Here is a 20478-nt window from a genome sequence, read left to right as displayed (position 1 = left end):
AAATTTTGACTTTTTTTGTCCGAAAAAAACGCCTTACTATACTATGACGTTTTTTATGACTTTTGGAGGTCAAAAAAAATTGTGACTTTTTTTGTCCGAAAAAAACGCCTTACTATACTATGACTTTTTTATGACATTTTTAGGTCAAAAAAAATTTTGACTTTTTTTGTCCGATTTTGACGCCTTACTATACTATGACGTTTTTTATGACTTTTGGAGGTGAAAAAATTTTTTGACTTTTTTTGTCCGATTTTGACGCCTTACTATACTATGACGTTTTTTATGACATTTTGAGTCGAAAAAAATTTTTTGACTTTTTTTGGCCGAAAAAAACGCCTTACTATACTATGACGTTTTTTTATGACTTTTGGAGGTGAAAAATTTTTTTGACTTTTTTTGTCCGAAAAAAACGCCTTACTATACTATGACGTTTTTTATGACATTTTGAGGTCAAAAAAATTTTTGACTTTTTTTGGCCGAAAAAAACGCCTTACTATACTATGACGTTTTTTATGACTTTTGGAGGTGAAAAATTTTTTTGACTTTTTTTGTCCGAAAAAAACGCCTTACTATACTATGACGTTTTTTATGACATTTTGAGGTGAAAAAAATTTTTGACTTTTTTTGTCCGAAAAAAACGCCTTACTATACTATGACGTTTTTTATGACTTTTGAGGTGAAAAAAATTTTGACTTTTTTTGTCCGAAAAAAACGCCTTACTATACTATGACGTTTTTTATGACTTTTGGAGGTGAAAAAAAATTTTGACTTTTTTTGTCCGATTTTGACGCCTTACTATACTATGACGTTTTTTATGACTTTTGGAGGTGAAAAAATTTTTTGACTTTTTTTGTCCGATTTTGACGCCTTACTATACTATGATGTTTTTTATGACTTTTGGAGGTCAAAAAAAATTTTGACTTTTTTTGTCCGAAAAAAACGCCTTACTATACTATGACGTTTTTTATGACATTTTGAGGTCAAAAAAAATTTTGACTTTTTTTGTCCGATTTTGACGCCTTACTATACTATGACGTTTTTTATGACTTTTGGAGGTGAAAAAATTTTTTGACTTTTTTTGGCCGAAAAAAAACGCCTTACTATACTATGACGTTTTTTATGACATTTTGAGGTCAAAAAAAATTTTGACTTTTTTTGGCCGAAAAAAACGCCTTACTATACTATGACGTTTTTTGTGACTTTTGGAGGTCAAAAAAAATTTTGACTTTTTTTGTCCGATTTTGACACCTTACTATACTATGATGTTTTTTATGACTTTTGGAGGTCAAAAAAAATTTTGACTTTTTTTGTCCGAAAAAAACGCCTTACTATACTATGATGTTTTTTGTGACTTTTGGAGGTCAAAAAAAATTTTGACTTTTTTTGTCCGAAAAAAAACGCCTTACTATACTATGACGTTTTTTGTGACTTTTGGAGGTCAAAAAAATTTTGACTTTTTTGTCCGAAAAAAACGCCTTACTATACTATGATGTTTTTTATGACATTTTGAGGTCAAAAAAATTTTTGACTTTTTTTGTCCGAAAAAAAACGCCTTACTATACTATGACGTTTTTTATGACTTTTGGAGGTCAAAAAAAATTTTGACTTTTTTTGGCCGAAAAAAACGCCTTACTATACTATGACGTTTTTTATGACTTTTGAGGTCAAAAAAAATGTTGACTTTTTTTGTCCGAAAAAAACGCCTTACTATACTATGACGTTTTTTTATGACTTTTGGAGGTCAAAAAAATTTTTGACTTTTTTTGTCCGAAAAAAACGCCTTACTATACTATGACGTTTTTTATGACTTTTGGAGGTGAAAAAAATGTTTGACTTTTTTTGTCCGATTTTGACGCCTTAGTATACTATGACGTTTTTTATGACTTTTGGAGGTGAAAAAAAATTTTGACTTTTTTTGTCCGATTTTGACGCCTTACTATACTATGACGTTTTTTATGACTTTTGGAGGTGAAAAAAATTTTTGACTTTTTTTGTCCGAAAAAAACGCCTTACTATACTATGACGTTTTTTATGACATTTTGAGTTCAAAAAAAATTTTGACTTTTTTTGTCCGAAAAAAACGCCTTACTATACTATGACGTTTTTTATGACATTTTTAGGTCAAAAAAAATTTTGACTTTTTTTGTCCGATTTTGACGCCTTACTATACTATGACGTTTTTTATGACTTTTGGAGGTCAAAAATTTTTTTGACTTTTTTTGGCCGAAAAAAAACGCCTTACTATACTATGACGTTTTTTGTGACTTTTGGAGGTCAAAAAAATTTTTGACTTTTTTTGGCCGAAAAAAACGCCTTACTATACTATGACGTTTTTATGACTTTTGGAGGTGAAAAAAAATTTTGACTTTTTTTGGCCGAAAAAAACGCCTTACTATACTATGACGTTTTTTATGACTTTTGGATGTCAAAAAAAATTGTGACTTTTTTTGTCCGAAAAAAACGCCTTACTATACTATGACTTTTTTATGACATTTTTAGGTAAAAAAAAAATTGACTTTTTTTGTCCGATTTTGACGCCTTACTATACTATGACGTTTTTTATGACTTTTGGAGGTGAAAAAAAATTTTGACTTTTTTGTCCGAAAAAAACGCCTTACTATACTATGATGTTTTTTATGACATTTTGAGGTCAAAAAAATTTTTGACTTTTTTTGTCCGAAAAAAAACGCCTTACTATACTATGACGTTTTTTATGACTTTTGGAGGTCAAAAAAAATTTTGACTTTTTTTGGCCGAAAAAAACGCCTTACTATACTATGACGTTTTTTATGACTTTTGGAGGTCAAAAAAAATTTTGACTTTTTTTGTCCGATTTTGACGCCTTACTATACTATGACGTTTTTTATGACTTTTGGAGGTCAAAAAAAATTTTGACTTTTTTTGTCCGATTTTGACGCCTTACTATACTATGACGTTTTTTATGACTTTTGGAGGTCAAAAAAAATGTTGACTTTTTTTGGCCGAAAAAAACGCCTTACTATACTATGACGTTTTTTATGACATTTTGAGGTCAAAAAAAATTTTGACTTTTTTTGTCCGATTTTGACACCTTACTATACTATGATGTTTTTTATGACTTTTGGAGGTCAAAAAAAATTTTGACTTTTTTTGGCCGAAAAAAACGCCTTACTATACTATGACGTTTTTTATGACTTTTGAGGTCAAAAAAAATGTTGACTTTTTTTGTCCGAAAAAAACGCCTTACTATACTATGACGTTTTTTTATGACTTTTGGAGGTCAAAAAAATTTTTGACTTTTTTTGTCCGAAAAAAACGCCTTACTATACTATGACGTTTTTTATGACTTTTGGAGGTGAAAAAAATGTTTGACTTTTTTTGTCCGATTTTGACGCCTTAGTATACTATGACGTTTTTTATGACTTTTGGAGGTGAAAAAAATTTTTGACTTTTTTTGTCCGATTTTGACGCCTTACTATACTATGACGTTTTTTATGACTTTTGGAGGTGAAAAAAAATTTTGACTTTTTTTGTCCGAAAAAAACGCCTTACTATACTATGACGTTTTTTATGACATTTTGAGGCCATACTAAAGTATGACTTTTTTTGTCCGATTTTGACGCCTTAGTATACTATGACGTTTTTTATGACTTTTGGAGGTGAAAAAAAATTTTGACTTTTTTTGTCCGATTTTGACGCCTTACTATACTATGACGTTTTTTATGACTTTTGGAGGTGAAAAAAAATTTTGACTTTTTTTGTCCGAAAAAAACGCCTTACTATACTATGACGTTTTTTATGACATTTTGAGTTCAAAAAAAATTTTGACTTTTTTTGTCCGAAAAAAACGCCTTACTATACTATGACGTTTTTTATGACATTTTTAGGTCAAAAAAAATTTTGACTTTTTTTGTCCGATTTTGACGCCTTACTATACTATGACGTTTTTTATGACTTTTGGAGGTCAAAAATTTTTTTGACTTTTTTTGGCCGAAAAAAACGCCTTACTATACTATGACGTTTTTTATGACATTTTGAGGTCAAAAAAATTTTTGACTTTTTTTGTCCGATTTTGACGCCTTACTATACTATGACGTTTTTTATGACTTTTGGAGGTGAAAAAAAATTTTGACTTTTTTTGTCCGAAAAAAACGCCTTACTATACTATGACGTTTTTTATGACATTTTGAGGCCATACTAAAGTATGACTTTTTTTGTCCGATTTTGACGCCTTAGTATACTATGACGTTTTTTATGACTTTTGGAGGTGAAAAAAAATTTTGACTTTTTTTGTCCGATTTTGACGCCTTACTATACTATGACGTTTTTTATGACTTTTGGAGGTGAAAAAAAATTTTGACTTTTTTTGTCCGAAAAAAACGCCTTACTATACTATGACGTTTTTTATGACATTTTGAGTTCAAAAAAAAATTTGACTTTTTTTGTCCGAAAAAAACGCCTTACTATACTATGACGTTTTTTATGACATTTTTAGGTCAAAAAAAATTTTGACTTTTTTTGTCCGATTTTGACGCCTTACTATACTATGACGTTTTTTATGACTTTTGGAGGTCAAAAAATTTTTTGACTTTTTTTGGCCGAAAAAAACGCCTTACTATACTATGACGTTTTTTATGACATTTTGAGGTCAAAAAAATTTTTGACTTTTTTTGGCCGAAAAAAACGCCTTACTATACTATGACGTTTTTTGTGACTTTTGGAGGTCAAAAAATTTTTTGACTTTTTTTGGCCGAAAAAAACGCCTTACTATACTATGACGTTTTTTATGACTTTTGGAGGTGAAAAAAATTTTTGACTTTTTTTGTCCGATTTTGACGCCTTACTATACTATGACGTTTTTTATGACTTTTGGAGGTGAAAAAAATTTTTGACTTTTTTTGTCCGAAAAAAACGCCTTACTATACTATGACGTTTTTTATGACATTTTGAGGCCATACTAAAGTATGACTTTTTTTGTCCGATTTTGACGCCTTAGTATACTATGACGTTTTTTATGACTTTTGGAGGTGAAAAAAAAATTTGACTTTTTTTGTCCGATTTTGACGCCTTACTATACTATGACGTTTTTTATGACTTTTGGAGGTGAAAAAAAATTTTGACTTTTTTTGTCCGAAAAAAACGCCTTACTATACTATGACGTTTTTTATGACATTTTTAGGTCAAAAAAAATTTTGACTTTTTTTGTCCGATTTTGACGCCTTACTATACTATGACGTTTTTTATGACTTTTGGAGGTCAAAAAATTTTTTGACTTTTTTTGGCCGAAAAAAACGCCTTACTATGCTATGACGTTTTTTATGACATTTTGAGGTCAAAAAAATTTTTGACTTTTTTTGGCCGAAAAAAACGCCTTACTATACTACGACGTTTTTTTATTACTTTTGGAGGTCAAAAAAAATTTTGACTTTTTTTGTCCGAAAAAAACGCCTTACTATACTATGACGTTTTTAATGACATTTTGAGGTGAAAAAATTTTTTGACTTTTTTTGTCCGAAAAAAACGCCTTACTATACTATGACGTTTTTTATGACTTTTGGAGGTCAAAAAAATTTTTGACTTTTTTTGGCCAAAAAAAACGCCTTACTATACTATGACGTTTTTTATGACTTTTGGAGGTCAAAAAAAATTTTGACTTTTTTTGGCCGAAAAAAACGCCTTACTATTCTATGACGTTTTTTATGACATTTTGAGGTAAAAAAAAATGTTGACTTTTTTTGTCCGAAAAAAACGCCTTACTATACTATGACGTTTTTTTATGACTTTTGGAGGTCAAAAAATTTTTTGACTTTTTTTGTCCGAAAAAAACGCCTTACTATACTATGACGTTTTTTATGACTTTTGGAGGTGAAAAAATTTTTTGACTTTTTTTGTCCGATTTTGACGCCTTACTATACTATGACGTTTTTTATGACTTTTGGAGGTCAAAAAAAATGTTGACTTTTTTTGTCCGATTTTGACGCCTTACTATACTATGACGTTTTTTATGACTTTTGGAGGTGAAAAAAAATTTTGACTTTTTTTGGCCAAAAAAAACGCCTTACTATATGACTATTGGAGGTCAAAAAAATTTTTGAATTTTTTTGTCCGATTTTGACGCCTTACTATACTATGACGTTTTTAATGACTTTTGGAGGTCAAAAAAATTTTTGACTTTTTTTGTCCGATTTTGACGCCTTACTATACTATGACGTTTTTTATGACTTTTGGAGGTGAAAAAAAATTTTGACTTTTTTTGTCCGAAAAAAACGCCTTACTATACTATGACGTTTTTTATGACTTTTGGAGGTCAAAAAAAATTTTGACTTTTTTTGGCCGAAAAAAACGCCTTACTATACTATGACCATTTTTATGACATTTTGAGGCCATACTAAAGTATGACTTTTTTTGTCCGATTTTGACGCCTTACTATACTATGATGTTTTTTTGCATATTTTGAGGCTATTCTAAATTATGATTTTTTTTTGCTGATTTTGACGCCTAACTATACTATGTCTTTTTTTATTAGTGCCCAAACACAAATTGTAACTGAAGGGGTTATTATTACTCTCCTCCTCTTTTATTTTTATTACGCTGCTTTGTTGGCTAATTTGACCCCCTGAACGTGTACATGTTCAAAAACTCACCAAACTTAGCCCAAAATTTTCCCCCGACGAAAGTTCTTGTTTGACACTCTCCATGCGACCGAGCATGGCCAAACGTCTCTGCAGCGCCGCCTAGAGTGTGAAAATATTCCAAGTAAGACCCACAGACTTGAAATTCGGTACAGAGATGCAACACAGTTCTACGATGTACAGGAAGTCCACCATTTTGGAAAAATACCATGTGATTCAGAACAGATTGATGTACTGATATCATGATACACAAATAACGCCAACTACTGGGAATAGAAAATATGTGTATTTTTCATGTAGTTATGTGTATTTTTCATGTACTTCACTGGAAAGCAGACCAGGTGAAGAGGGAGAAACTGATCAGCATACAAAAGAGAACACAGTGACATGCTCATATTATGCTACACACATACCTACTGGGGTAGAAGACATGTCTTTTGTACATGTGTATGTCCCTGTATATCTGGAGAGCAGATGAGATTAGGCCTGGAAAGAAGAGAAGATAGTGAAAGCATTGGTGCAGTTGAGCTCCTTTTACTTGGAGCCATAAATGTCTGTTTATGTCAGTGTGCCATGTGAGCTATATAATGGAAATACATACATTTTACATAGATGTGTTAACATGGAGTTGTCATGACAAGCTGTGTAGATTTAGGATTTTGTGTGGATCTTACATCATCAATCTATTAGCAGGGCACTGCAGGGAATTGAACCCCACCCTAGTGTACTAGGTGTACCATAACCAGTGCCTTTTGCTTTTTAAAGTGATGTAAAGCAACTTTTTACTTGATTTAGACCTCTTGTCTGCTCGGTCTGACATCTCCCAGACTCTCCTGTTAGCTCCTTGCAGCTGAAAGGCTGCGACTAATTACATCCTTATTATATGCATTTATTATACACCGTTATTATATTGTACAAGACGTCTGTGACCTGACATCTCCTTTCAGTTTAAGAGTTCTGAGCCTTTTTTTTTTTTAGAATCCATTTCTATATTATTTGGTTATCAAATGGGCTCATCCCCCCAGATTAGAAAAAAATAAATAAAATCAGGTCTTTGATACCTTCAGTGGCTCAGCAGCAGATCCTCCTCCTCATCTGTCCAGTCTGATGAACTGAGTCTCTCTGGCATGAAGAGCTGATATCACATTACACTTACAGGAACAAAAATACTCATCCTGTTCTCTTGTGCAGTTTTTCTGTATGAAATTACCTGTTTCCTCTTCGTATCCATCACCCCCTCACTCTTTCTCTTCCTTCCCACAGGCCTCAGTCAGTCTGAATAATTCACAAAGAAAAGACATGCAGCTTAGGATACAAAGTTGTCTACTGTTAATGTGCCCAAGGGCAAAATACCCAAACCTCAACTAACTGGTTGTACCAGCCACCTCGAGGCTAAAACTATAAATAATGTGCTCTTAGTAGGGTTTACCAGGCTAATATCTATCACAATATCTACAGACTAAAGCCACCAATCAATATTTATTCTGTAAATTTAAATTCAGCTTTGTCATATTTAAATCTCTGCTTTCAGTGTTTCCCTGAACATATTGTTCTTTTCAACACAGACAAAGCTGCAGAGCTGCATTCAGTTCATTATGTGACACTTAACGCTCCCACTGAGATCCTGAAAAATGACATGCCTTTAGCTGAAAAGCATCATGGGACAGTTTTAATGTGATATCCTCAGATTTTCTCCGTTACATCAGCAACAGGAAACATGGACTGACTGATATCTGCCTATAAGTGAAAGCCCAGTGTTTTAGCAATAAACTGTGTCCACAAACAGATAATTATATTGATCATATGTAGTCTTAAGTCATTGTGTCAGTGTAAACAAACATTTTGTGTGTTTCCTGTGTGTCTCAGGCGGAGATAGAGTCTCGGGTGGAGCTGGAGAAGAGGCTGAAGCAGGCTGAGGAGGCTCTGCAGGACCTGGAGAAAGGACTGAACACACTGGAACGAACCAAAGAGAGGGATGAGAAGATGAAGGGGGATGTGACTCAGCTGAGGAGTGAGTGAATTCACCGATACCCTCATATCTGAAATTTGAGTCACATTTTTTCAGAATGTTGCCTGGAGTTTGGTGTAATGTTGATTCCTATACAGATTATTATCAGTATGTATTCCAGCATGTTTACCCATATAATAATCTAAACAGATGTACAGACAGATGTAAACACACACAGTGGAGATTTGCAGTGTATAATCTGATCTGATGCGTCATGTTTTCCTCCTGTGTGACTGCCTCCCTCTGGATAGAACCTGCATGACATGTTTATTTTCATGTAATATCACAATGGACATACATCAGTCAGGATGGTATATGTATGTGTGTGTTTATCCAGGGTTCTTTGAGGAGTGTATCTGTGCAGCGGAGATCGAGGCGAAGCTTCCAGCGATAATGAAGAACGCTGTGTATCTCCACAAAGCTGCTGCTCGCAGAATCAAGAGCTGCCGGATCCAGAGGAGAGCCTCCAGACGCCACTGGTGTAAGTCTGAAGACCACACACTGTTCTCCACAAACACAGTCGGGCAACATTCATATGTTGAATATGACTGAGATCTACAGCAAAAACATTCCCTGTAAAAAGTACAAATTTTAGTACACTTAGTTTAAAATTTTACCTAGGGATGGGGTCGATCCGATCCAGTATCTGTATCGGGTATTGGGTATCAGGTTCCGATACCAACATAATTCACAGATCGGAAATTTCCGATCCAACCTGCTGAGATTTCCAATCCATGAACCACGTCTGTGCTTTAATGTTGTCTGCTGAAATGACTCGACACAAGTGATTCCCTGCCGGCTGCTCTGCTAACTGGCAGCAAAACGTGGAAAGGGTTTCCTGAACGGAGGCATGTCTCAATGAGATCCGGAGTAATGAGACACGCCACCGTTCAGGAAATCCATTCCAGGCAAGTATGATGTGTACGAATGTATGCATGTACGTCCCAAAATGATTAAATTCAAGACAAATACCCATAAAGGGTAACCTTCTTTTAGACTACCCCTCTCCAAATAAAATAGAAATAAAAAGGGTTACTTGATCTGATCAGCACAAATTAAGTATACTGGCTCTTGTAGAGATAGAGATAAAGAGATAAAGGTTTTTTCAAATCTCAAATATCCCGAGGGGCGGAAGCTCACTCACGGCTCATTTTCTTCCTTAAGTTAGCAGAGCAGCCGGCAGGGAATCACTTGTGGAGTCATTTCAGCAGACAACATTAAAGCACATGGATCGGAAAATCTCTGCAGGTTGGATCGGAATTTTCCGATCCGTGAAATATGTAGCCCGATACCAACACTGGATTGGATCGGCCCCATCCCCATTTTCTACATTTCACTGTCTCCTTACAGTGAAACACTCAAAGTCCTTCGCTGTAGCCAACGCTGATGGCAGCAGCATGGAGGACCTGAGGGAGACGGCCCGGCGACTGACGTCTGACAGCAGCTTCAGAGAGAGCGTGTATAAGATCATTGCTCGCAGGGACGCCACAAAGAAAACGGAGGACTGAGGGCAGAGAGAGCGAGCGTGAGGTAACAGGTTACCTCAGTTCACACAGTGAGTGATGTAGAGATCCTGACCCCAACGGACTACTAAAGTATTGTAGATGAACAAACAAAGAAATCAGTTTGATGGACAAACAGACACTGACTGGTTTGTTCCAGGAACTACAGAACCACAGGAACTAAAAGTCTCCCTCATGTTTGTGTTTCCATTGCATCTGTAGAACCCTGAGGATTAGGAAAACAACAATCATCCTCTGAAAACACCCAGAGCATCTGCGTGTTTGAAGGTTGTGTAAAGTTTAAAGTTAATTCATATATTTGAGTTAATTTACTGAAAATATATTTACCGTATTTACCCTGTGAATCATTTAGATGTTTACAAGTTTGAATATATTTACCAGCAAATTTAAAAGGGCTGCAGTAATCTGCTGAATGCACCTGTTTGGTTTTCCTCACACTATAGTTTAATTTTTCTCAGTCACTCACAAGCTCTCTGCCTTTCTCATGCTCTCAGCTTGTTTGAGCTTCCTGTGGTTCCGTGGTTCCATGAACTGTTTGGTTGAAAAGTGCTTTAAGAAACAGATCAGATTTAGCTAAACAGTGATAATGATATTAACTGAAATCCATTGTAATGCAGTAGTGTCCTAATCAAACTGCTGCATGTTTGAATAACAGCGTGAACATTTTCAGTGGTGGAAAGTAACAAAGTACATTTACTCCTTATTGTGCTCAGATGTCTGAGCTGTTAGCAGATCAGCCAAAGAGAGATGTCCCCTCTGAACTTCTCAGCTGGTTTCATTTAAATAACTGTTTGAGGTTTAAAGAAAAAAAAAAACATTCAACATTTCACAAAGATTAGAGAAAAAGAAAGAAAGAAATTAATACAAATTTGTGAGACAGATTTTTTTTCTTATTTCCTACACTATTAATCATCTCAGGGCTGATAAACCTGCTCCGTCTTAAAAAGTTTCAACAGGAAAATGTTTCTTACAAATTGACGCATAAATAAAAACCGTACGTTTACTTTTTCCACCACTGAACATTTGGGACTCCACCTGATGAGATGCCATAGTGTAGTAATGTTACTTGATGAGAAGAAACACTGTAAGACATAAAGAGTTTATACTGTAGATCACACACAGTGGTGTTTTAACAGCACTCAGTCAGCAGTGTGTGGTTGTAGCCTTGTACCTTGAGTTTCTAGTGTTATCACCACTTTCTAAAAAACAAAAACAAAAAAAAAAACAGTATTACTATAAAAGATTTACAGTGTGTTTAGCGGGTAGCAAAGACAATGCAAATCCATCTTGAAAAATGTCTGTTTTTATTTGTCTGGTTTTGATTGTTCGCTCAGATTGTGTCCTTTTCTTTAACAGAGGGTTGATGAAAACAATGAACTCACAGATGTGTCTGATATCAACCTTGACCATTTCATTATTGCTACATCTGAAAATCTGTTCCTGACGAAGCAACGTATGTAACGTATTTCACAGAAGCAAGCAAATTATGATAATGTACAAATGTGAAGTAACTTAACACCAGAAATGATACAGAAAAGTAGCTCACATGTCACGGCAAGGGAAGAAGGAACATATAATGGACTGAACAACATGCCTTGATGCTAATAAAGCTTGTTTGAACCTTGTAAATGTCATTTCATTTATGCAGATAAAGGGCTGTAGGTTCATATCTGGGTCAGCTTTCTCAAGTCCCTTTCTCAGGAGCACAAAAGATGGCACTGTGATGACACTAGCTGAACGTGAATACAAAAACTGTGATGAGGGTGCACGTCCATCAGCGGAGAGACTTACAAAGCTCAGTGTGGGAAGAAAACTTCTGTCGGGGGACGACTGTAGGATTGTATGTTACATCAGCAGCTCCTGTTCATCACCAGGACCTGCAGCACATACAACAACAGAGCAATGGATGTAGGTTTAAACAGTAAAGCTGGAGACAGTTTACTTCAATAAAACACAAATCTGCTCCACACTTCAAGAATTCAAAAAGTTTTTTTTTGTCACATACAAAATGAATACGGCTAACACATCATTCTAACCTCCCTACTTAGCATTTATAACAAGTGGATTATAAAAATTATAAAAGGACTGAAAAAAAAAAAACAAGAATGGTTTAAGTGTTCATTCAACAACAACGTTGTTAAGCAGTGGTCAGTATAAAACACCTTTTCAAAGACACTGTTTTCAGTGCTTTCATTACTTTTAAAAACTCACGTGTCTGAACTCAATCTCAGAAAGTTAAAGCCTGATGAGCTGTTTCTGTGTTTGGTTGTTTAAAGACATTTGACTGCTCAATGCTTCGTTTTTAGCTGCTGTTAAAAAACATCATTGTCCTGAGCCTTTACAATCTGGTGAACGAATTATTACTTGATTATTTCTGTTTGAAGGAATCAATGAAAGTTCATATTTAGTTTTTTGTTAACTACATAAACATAATAGGTGCTGATATCAATGGCCAGAGTCATTTAGAAGCAATATAAAAGTTAGTAGTGCTGAAGGTAAAGCACAGCCTCTTGAGGTTTATTGTAAAATCAATTTACTCAAAGTAAAATGTAAACATTTCACATTAATACAGTTTGAGCCAGAGTAATTTTTACTGACTGCAGGTAAGAATATATTTATGACAACAGATAGATTGATATCTCTTAGATTTTTAAAAAATTATTTACCTCCAGTATTAATTTTTCTTATTTTTCTTTAATTTACTAATGATAAAGATTAGAATTACTGTGTCTGCTTCAACAGTTTACTTTAGCATTAACATAACCATGAAGCACATTCCTGCTGAATTACATCCCTCAACCTGTCTGTAATTCTTCTGACCTCAGCTCTGACACACAGAATAAACAAATTTTATACAACTTTTTGACTTTTATTCAGTCTATAAGGCAGCTGCCAAATCTGTGAAACAACTGAGTTAAAGTCAGATTTTCTGTCGTAAACTGATCCAGGTTATCTGTCATCTGTTCCTCTCAGATCTTCTGATGTTTTAATTTTCACTACAAATTCTACCTGCAAACATGTGTTTAAGCAGGAGACAGCTACTGCAGCTTTTATTATATTACTGCATGTTTATATAATCTTTTCTAGATTGGCGACTTCATCTTTTCAGTCAGCATCATAAGCATCTAAAAATCTGCCGTCTCATCCTCTAACCTCACGTCACCTCCCCTTGATTATCTGCTGGGAACAGCGTGGCTCAGTCAGAGCCATAAGCCTGTCAGTCCTCTGCTGGTATAATGCTGCATTTCAAATTTATTCTGGATTTTATGGTAGCGGTTTACAGGTATCAGACACACGACTGTCTGAAATACTCATTCTAATCTACCTCCTGGCCACAGATGTGCAGCAGGGACTGTGGTTGAAGGTTTTAAAGGGTTTCTGCAGTAATTTCTCTGCCTAACACAGATGTAACTATAACAAACTGATGGCTTTTTCCCAAAGAAACAGCCTGAACAAGTTGCCAGAGAACCAGATCCCTACAGGCAGCCCCCTCATATTCCCACGCAGTTTCTCTCTGCTCAGTCATTCACCTCCCACTGCTCTATACCGATTTCTATCTCTATGGCAACAGATACATCAGAGGTCAAAGACTGTGTATCGCCCCTTCTTTTTTTTTTTTTTTTAATCTGAGAGATTGTAGGATTAGTGCAGCCAGAGGCCTTTAAAGCCTGCTGTTGGCCTGCATGTCGGCTCATGAGTGGATGCATCTTTTTTTTCTCTGCACTGTCAAGTCCGGGTCAGTGTTACCAAGGGCTGTTGTGTTTTTCTTTTTTTTTTTAATTGCAAGCGCTGAAAGGCAACAGTGCGTAATAAAACAGCATTGCATAAGCTGTAAAAGCAACAAAAACTCGTACCTGTTGACCTTGGCATGGTCACCAGGTGGCTGTGCTGGTAGCAGATCGACTGCGGGTGGAGGGGGGGGTGGGCGGGGAGCGGGGGTCAAAAGGCAGCTGTCTCTCAGAGCACTTCACTGTTTACTGTAATCTGACATGAAGAGAAGAGGCAGTCCTTGAAGAAGATGAGAGGGAGGAAGAATGGCTCTGCTGCAGAAGCTGCCGTCCTCTGATGCTTCATCAGCACAGGGCTTGTGCACACGGCCCTCCAGTGCTGCATTGTCAGCGGTTAGGTACAAACAAGTGTCCAGCCAGGGGCTTTATTTCCATGCTATATCTAGCTGTGTCACAGTGTGTGTACAAAAGGATCCCTCGTTTGCTTTGAGGTTGTACAACCATTTACGTTCTGCTTTTGATTTCTTCTTATGCTTAATTTTCCCTTACAGGAGTGCTCCTTTAAAAGCCTCTGCAGTTGTCATGGAGTTGTGCTTCCTGGTAAACAATGACTCTTTTCATTCCAGCACAGCTTTTAGTCCAGTGCCCGAGACAGATGAAGCAGAGGGCAAAGAGAAAAGAGAGAGAGAGTGCTGGGGTCGTGTTGCTGCACAAGGCAGCTCTCTCTACACTCTCATCTAATATGAAGTCTACTTTATGTCCCACACAGGCTTTACTGCTAATTTATAACAGCTGATGATACAGTTGGTAGTCTACATCCATGATACAAAACAATGTGGTTTGCTTTGATAGAATAAAAATGGTTAAAATGCAATCAAACCAGCTGATGGGTAAAGATATGCAAGGAAAAAATAACACCGTGGGTGTTTATGAGGAGAAGGGTAAAGCTGCTGAGTGATGAAGGCCATAATGAAGGCGAGAGCCAAGCACATGACCAGAAGTGGAGAGTTCACAACAAAGATGTGGGTTTATTTTTCATCCAGGCTGGCTTTCAGCTGTGCTTCCAGGGCCATTTTATCAAAAGTACGCATGTTGGTCTCCTCCCGCACTTTGTCTCGCACATGAAAAGAGGCTTGGGCCACAGAGCGAGCGCTCTCCAGCACCGCCTTCTTTTCTCTGAAGATCTGCTCACTCTTCTCCAGCTTCCTCTCGATGGACTGGAGCAGCTCCAGGCGTCTCTGCCTCTCCTCCTCCTCCACGCGCTGCCTGTTGAGCCTCTGGAGTCTTTCCTTCTCCTGTCGACTCTGGATGGCCCGCTGAGCTTTCTCTCTGGCCCTCTCCTCGGCCACTAAAGCTGCCTGTTGGGCTCGTTTCTCTGCCTCCCTCACACGAGCCTCCAGCAGCTGCTGCTGCTGCCTCTCACGCTTCTCTGCAGCCTTGCGTGCTTTCTGGATCTGCTGCTCCTCACGCTTGGCCTTTTCTTTCAGCTCCTGCCCTCGACGCTCAACTATCTGTTCATAATTCTCCAGGGAGCGGCTGAGCTTCTCCTCTGCTGCCCTCCTGGCCTCCTCCCTCTCCTCCTGCTCTCTGCGAGCAATTTCCTGTATCAGGGCAGCGTGACGTCTCTTCTCTGCTTTGTTCAGGCCTCGTCTCTCCTCCTGGGCCTGGTGCTCCTTCTCTTGTCTCTTCAGCTCAGCCATGGTGAGCTTCTCTTTCAGCAGCAGCCTCTCCTGCTCCAGCATGGCCGCCCTCTCCTCCTCCAGGGCCTTCAGGTTCTGTTCCTGAAGTGCTTTCTTATGCTTCTCCTCTCGTGCTGCCTGCTGTAACCTCAGCAGACGGCTGCGCTCCTGCTGCACTGCAAGCTCCCTCCATCGCTCCTCGTTCTCCTCAGCCTGCCGCATTTTGGCAGCTGCCGATTCCCGTTCCTGCTGGCTCAGTCTTCTCTGACGTATTGACACTTGTGTTTGCCACACTCGCTTGCACTGAAGCACCGCACGCTGCTTCTCTCTGTCCTCCTGCTCCCGCCGTAGCTCCTCCATTCTGCGCTCACTGTCCCACTGAAGATGAGCCACGTAGCGGGTCTGACTCATGATGTCTTCCTCCTGATATCTAGCGAGCATCAGAGCCGCAATTTTGCGGTCACGCTCCGACACGGCCTTCAGGCCTCGGCGCTTCACCTCCTTCACTATGCGCTCCACCTTCTGTGTCGTTTGAGGAGAGTGGCTAAGGTCACCGAGGCTCAGGCTGCGGCCCATCAGGGAGTTGAACGTAGCCAGGGTCCGAGCTCGGGGGCTGGAGACTTTAGCCCAGTGATCCCGTGCACCGTCCCAGCTGTATGAAGAGGAAGCACCTGACTCTGATGAGGTGCATGTAGTGGTCGTTGTGGTGGTGGAGGTGGAAGAGCAAACGGGATCCATCCTTCGCTGTAAGGACTCCAGCGAATGACTTTTTCCTCTCACTTTGGAGTGAAATCCAAGATGTCCATTGTGCTGAGAGAACGGTCCTCCAGTTACGCCGTTTGGAGGCGTCCCAGAGCTCTGAACTGGAGGCTTTGACACTGACGATGTTAATGTAGAATTGGCTCTGGGGAAGGAGGGCGGTTTTGGCGTCGATCTGGGGAAAGTGTTTGAAGATTTACCACCAGAGGATTTCCTGACAACCGGCGGAGGGCCAGACGAGAGTGGCTGGGTGGTCTTTACTTGCTCAGTGGATGAGGACAAAGGATGCTTGGCAGATCCTTGGAAACCGCCCTTGGAAGATGGTGTAGAGGTTGCAGAACCAGTTTTTGATGACTGAGGAGATCCTGCATGGGCAGACTTAGGGGAGGTACTAAGACTGGGGGCAGGGGCTTTAGATAAAAGAGCTGTACCTGTTTTAGAGGTTGGACCTGGCGCTGTGGCTCTAGAGGATGCTCCAACATCAGGGGCTGTGCTTGAGGTCACTGGCCCAGATTTAGGAGGCTGACTAGAGCCAGAAGAGGCTTTGTCCACAGAGGAAGATGATACACTGCTACTGCTATTGACTGTTGCCTGGTGAATCCTTCTTTTCTCCTCCCTGACAATCCTCTCCCTCTCCTCCCTGCACTGCCTCAGTTTGGCGTGTCTGTCCCTCTCGTAGACTTCAAACAACCCTGTAGCGACACGCATGGAGCGTCCAGGAGCCTCCCGAGCGAAGTCAGCCAGGGGGCGGGGCAGCAGTTCCACAGGTTTGACCCCACATCGAGCACATGCCTCCAGAGAGCGGGGGCTCGTTAGCACATAGCGGCTGCCCTCTGCAGCCGGTGAATCGAAGTTGTACAGGTCCAGGTACATCTTGGGTGACAGATCTGTCTGAGTCTGTGGTTGCTGAGGTGTTGCCCCCTGAGAGGCAGCGTCTGGCCCCACCGGGGATGCAGCGTGGCAGGGGCTCGGCTCAGAACTGCCGGTGGGCGGTGTCTCAAAACCGGCGTCCCCATCCTCCTCTGTCGTTGTGCCATCGGCTTCCTCTGGCAGTCGAGGGTGTTCGGTGGCCACAGCTGGTGCGTCGAGCTGTGGACCTTTGCACTTATTCTGCTCCTCAGCCTCCGAGGGGTCGACCATAGTTGGCTAATACTGCAGGTAGAGAAAGGGAGAGGGGGCAGGGATGGATGAATGGATGGAGGGCGGGTTGAATGATATGTGAGGGCAAGTGAATAAAATAGTGGAAAAAGGTTTCAATTAGAGGATTGTAACATTCAGTCCAGAGCTTAACAGAGATGCAGTCTGTGGGGGAGGGTCATAACGCAGACTCAGAGCTGCATGCATGCATGCATGAACACATATTCATGCATTCACTGATTTTACACCAGATGAGACATTTTTCCTTCAGGGAAGTGACATAGGACATGTAAAAAAAACAAAACACCACAGTCCTTTAATAGAGGATCTATTTTTGGCAGAGTTACTAGGCTGAGAGAATTTGATTACTCATAGCAATAATTTTCACTCTACATCACACAATCAACCTACAAATCATACCAGGCCCTGCTACATACATTATTAAACAGCTGGTAGTAAAAGCTGGATTTAAAAAAAAGAAAACTTGAATGAGGCCTGATAAACAAGCCCTGGACAGATGTGTTAACGCTGCCTGCTCACTAACATGGACTCACACCTCACAAACACCGAAGGCCTAGACTTTCTACAGTGTATCAGCAGAACACACGCAAAAAGAAATATCTATGCGCTCCTGTTAAAAATCAGATTTCACCAGTTTCAGTTAAATGTGTGGCTGCCGTTTGCTGAGCCGTTGCAAAGACATCATTTATTATTGTTTGATCCCGTGGTTTTGGTTGCATTTCATCTCATGCGGTGTCGCACCACACCAACATCCACCAACCTGCCAGTTTGCAAAACGTTTTCTAAACCGGTGCTTTGTTCCCCTGTGATCCGTCCAGTCCCGCTTGTTCCCCGCATAATACCAGGTTTCGGGGGAAAGAAAGGGCTTCGGGCCGTCGATGCCAGCGACTGAGCATCACATCGTCGCAACCTCCAGCGACACGACAGACACAGACGGACGGAGCCTTTCGCAGCCTGTCAGCACGACCGAGCGGCGGAGCTCCAATCTGTGCCCTCCGCGATTAAAAATAAATAATTCAAATTTTAAAAACCCGTCTCCAGAGGTGAAATCTACCCTTCACGCCGGCAAAACTCTCCTAACCAGCCTCTCCTCCGTTTACTCCCTCAGCAAAGTGCATCCCGTAAACATCCGCGGTCTCCACCTGCTATTCAGCCTCATCCCTCCATCTCAGCCTCCTTAGCTCCGCCTGCTTGTGGCAAATATGCTAAAAATACAGTCTGAACACTGCAATTAACCCAGCGCCTGTCCGCTGCTCTCACACGCTTTTAACATTCACTCACACACAACAAAACACCGGCCTAATGGCGGTGGATGTGTTGGCCTGAAGCGAGTTCCTCCTATAGCCTTGTTTTTCTACCACAGATATTTAAAAATGCCTATAAAAGAAAAAGTGTCTTCATAATAATTTTATCCAGCTTCCAAAAATAATTTTCCACTTTATAATTTCTTTTCAATGCAAAGAAGAACGCAAATCTATAAAACGTCAAACATATTGTATGAACACGTTTTTAATTTTGCAGGCAGAGCCATCAAAAGTCACATCACTGTGTGTAACAGCTGCCATCTGCCATCATGGCTGAGAAGTCAAACCGTAATCACAGGATTTGTCCACCAGAGGGCGCTATAATATCACAGATTTATGATTTGACTTCAGCAGCCGAACAGCATCAACAGGTTTTATTATTAAATGAGAAATCAGTGACAGCTCACCCAGCCTATTAACTAATTACTTTATTATAACATTTTTTTATTTTGCTAAACATCTTGTTAGAAAACTTTTAAATTTTAAAAACATTTTTGATGCAACAATTTCGATTCTAGTTAATTTTTAAACTTCCTTGTTTTTCTTTTTATTTCTATAGACAAGCTGCAGTTTTATGTATTAAGTCTTATGATGAATGTAATGTAGAAACATTGGTTTTTGGTCAATAAAGATTCACAAAAACACGACAGTAGTTAGACTTAGTTACTAAACACATACTTCTCAACAGAGTGTGTGTGAGAGAGAGTTAATTTGAGAATTACAACTGCTTTGGATGTGTGTGAGTGTCAGTCATAAAATACACATGTTCCCGCTGTGTGTATGTTGTGATCATTACTGTGTGTGATGTTCAGACTTACAGCATCTGGAGGCCCTCCTCTGGATTCGGCAGCTCTTTACTCTGCGAGCAGCAGGAAGCTTCATCTCGACCTCTGCTGCACAGATACGCTCCTCAAAGAACCCTGGATAAACACACATACACATACGTACTTCAGACACACATGCTACATACAGGGTGCACATTGTCCTCTGACATTTTCATGTAATGCAATCCCACATCACAATAAATACATGTCCTACTATGTCTGCAGTGAAAAAGGCCTGGTGTCAAAGACATTCACGACTCTCTAAAATGCCCAAACTGGAAAAGACACTGAGTTATTTCATAAACGTGGACACTGGGACATGTGCCGTGTAACAACCTTATACCACTACAACTGCTGCTACAATTCCTCTAGCACTGGAACAGCACATACAGCTACTGCTGCTGCTGTTGTTGCATGTATTACATGTTATTAGCAGAAGAGGTAGAAGCAGTAAAAGTACAAATACTGTTAGAATAAGTTTTATCAGGTCCACTGTTACTGGTAGAGGTTTTAACAGCAGAAGTTTCCTCTGTTTATTTCTGTGACTCTTCTATGACTACACACAACCACTACCTAAATAAATGTGGTGTGTTCACTGGAAGCCACTTCATGAAGACAGACCGGTCTGGTTTGGTCCAGTCGGAGCGGTTGAATCAGGATTAGATAACTCTGGGTGAAAATCGTGGCGATGATGACCCACTAAACTCCTGACCCGGTGTGGGGAACAGTGCGAGTTTAATTGGCCCCGCCCGTGAGCCGTATCAGGAGGACAGTGGGTAACAAGTGACAACAGGGAACGTGCTGGCTGGCTTGTTAACTGGGGGCATGGGGTCTGGGAGGGGGGCCAAAGGGGAGCGGGACATGGTGTGGTTGCTGCACAGTTC

The 20478-nt window shown here is 39.3% G+C and overlaps 2 protein-coding genes across 2 annotated transcripts in view; one reads left to right on the top strand and one right to left on the bottom strand.

Moving 5' to 3' along the window:
* The window catches only part of plekhd1 (pleckstrin homology domain containing, family D (with coiled-coil domains) member 1), a 41476-nt gene extending 31349 nt beyond the window's left edge, over window positions 1–10127 (top strand). The window contains exons 11-13 of the mRNA XM_041061102.1: window positions 8478–8622; window positions 8957–9100; window positions 9970–10127. Of these exons, the coding sequence (XP_040917036.1) occupies window positions 8478–8622; window positions 8957–9100; window positions 9970–10127 (447 nt within the window). The remainder of the gene's footprint in view (window positions 1–8477; window positions 8623–8956; window positions 9101–9969) is intronic.
* A 4304-nt stretch (window positions 10128–14431) lies between these two features.
* ccdc177 (coiled-coil domain containing 177) lies at window positions 14432–17448 on the bottom strand. Its single transcript, XM_041061177.1, has 2 exons — window positions 14903–17448; window positions 14432–14525 (listed from the first exon to the last, which is right to left on the bottom strand). Exons 1-2 carry the CDS (start codon window positions 17446–17448, stop codon window positions 14432–14434), a joined length of 2640 nt encoding a protein of 879 aa, XP_040917111.1.
* Between the last annotated feature and the right edge of the window lie 3030 nt (window positions 17449–20478).

The sequence above is a fragment of the Toxotes jaculatrix genome, chromosome 17 (genome assembly GCF_017976425.1).
Source record: "Toxotes jaculatrix isolate fToxJac2 chromosome 17, fToxJac2.pri, whole genome shotgun sequence".
NCBI lineage: Eukaryota > Metazoa > Chordata > Actinopteri > Toxotidae > Toxotes > Toxotes jaculatrix.
This window is presented reverse-complemented; position numbering and strand designations above follow the sequence as displayed.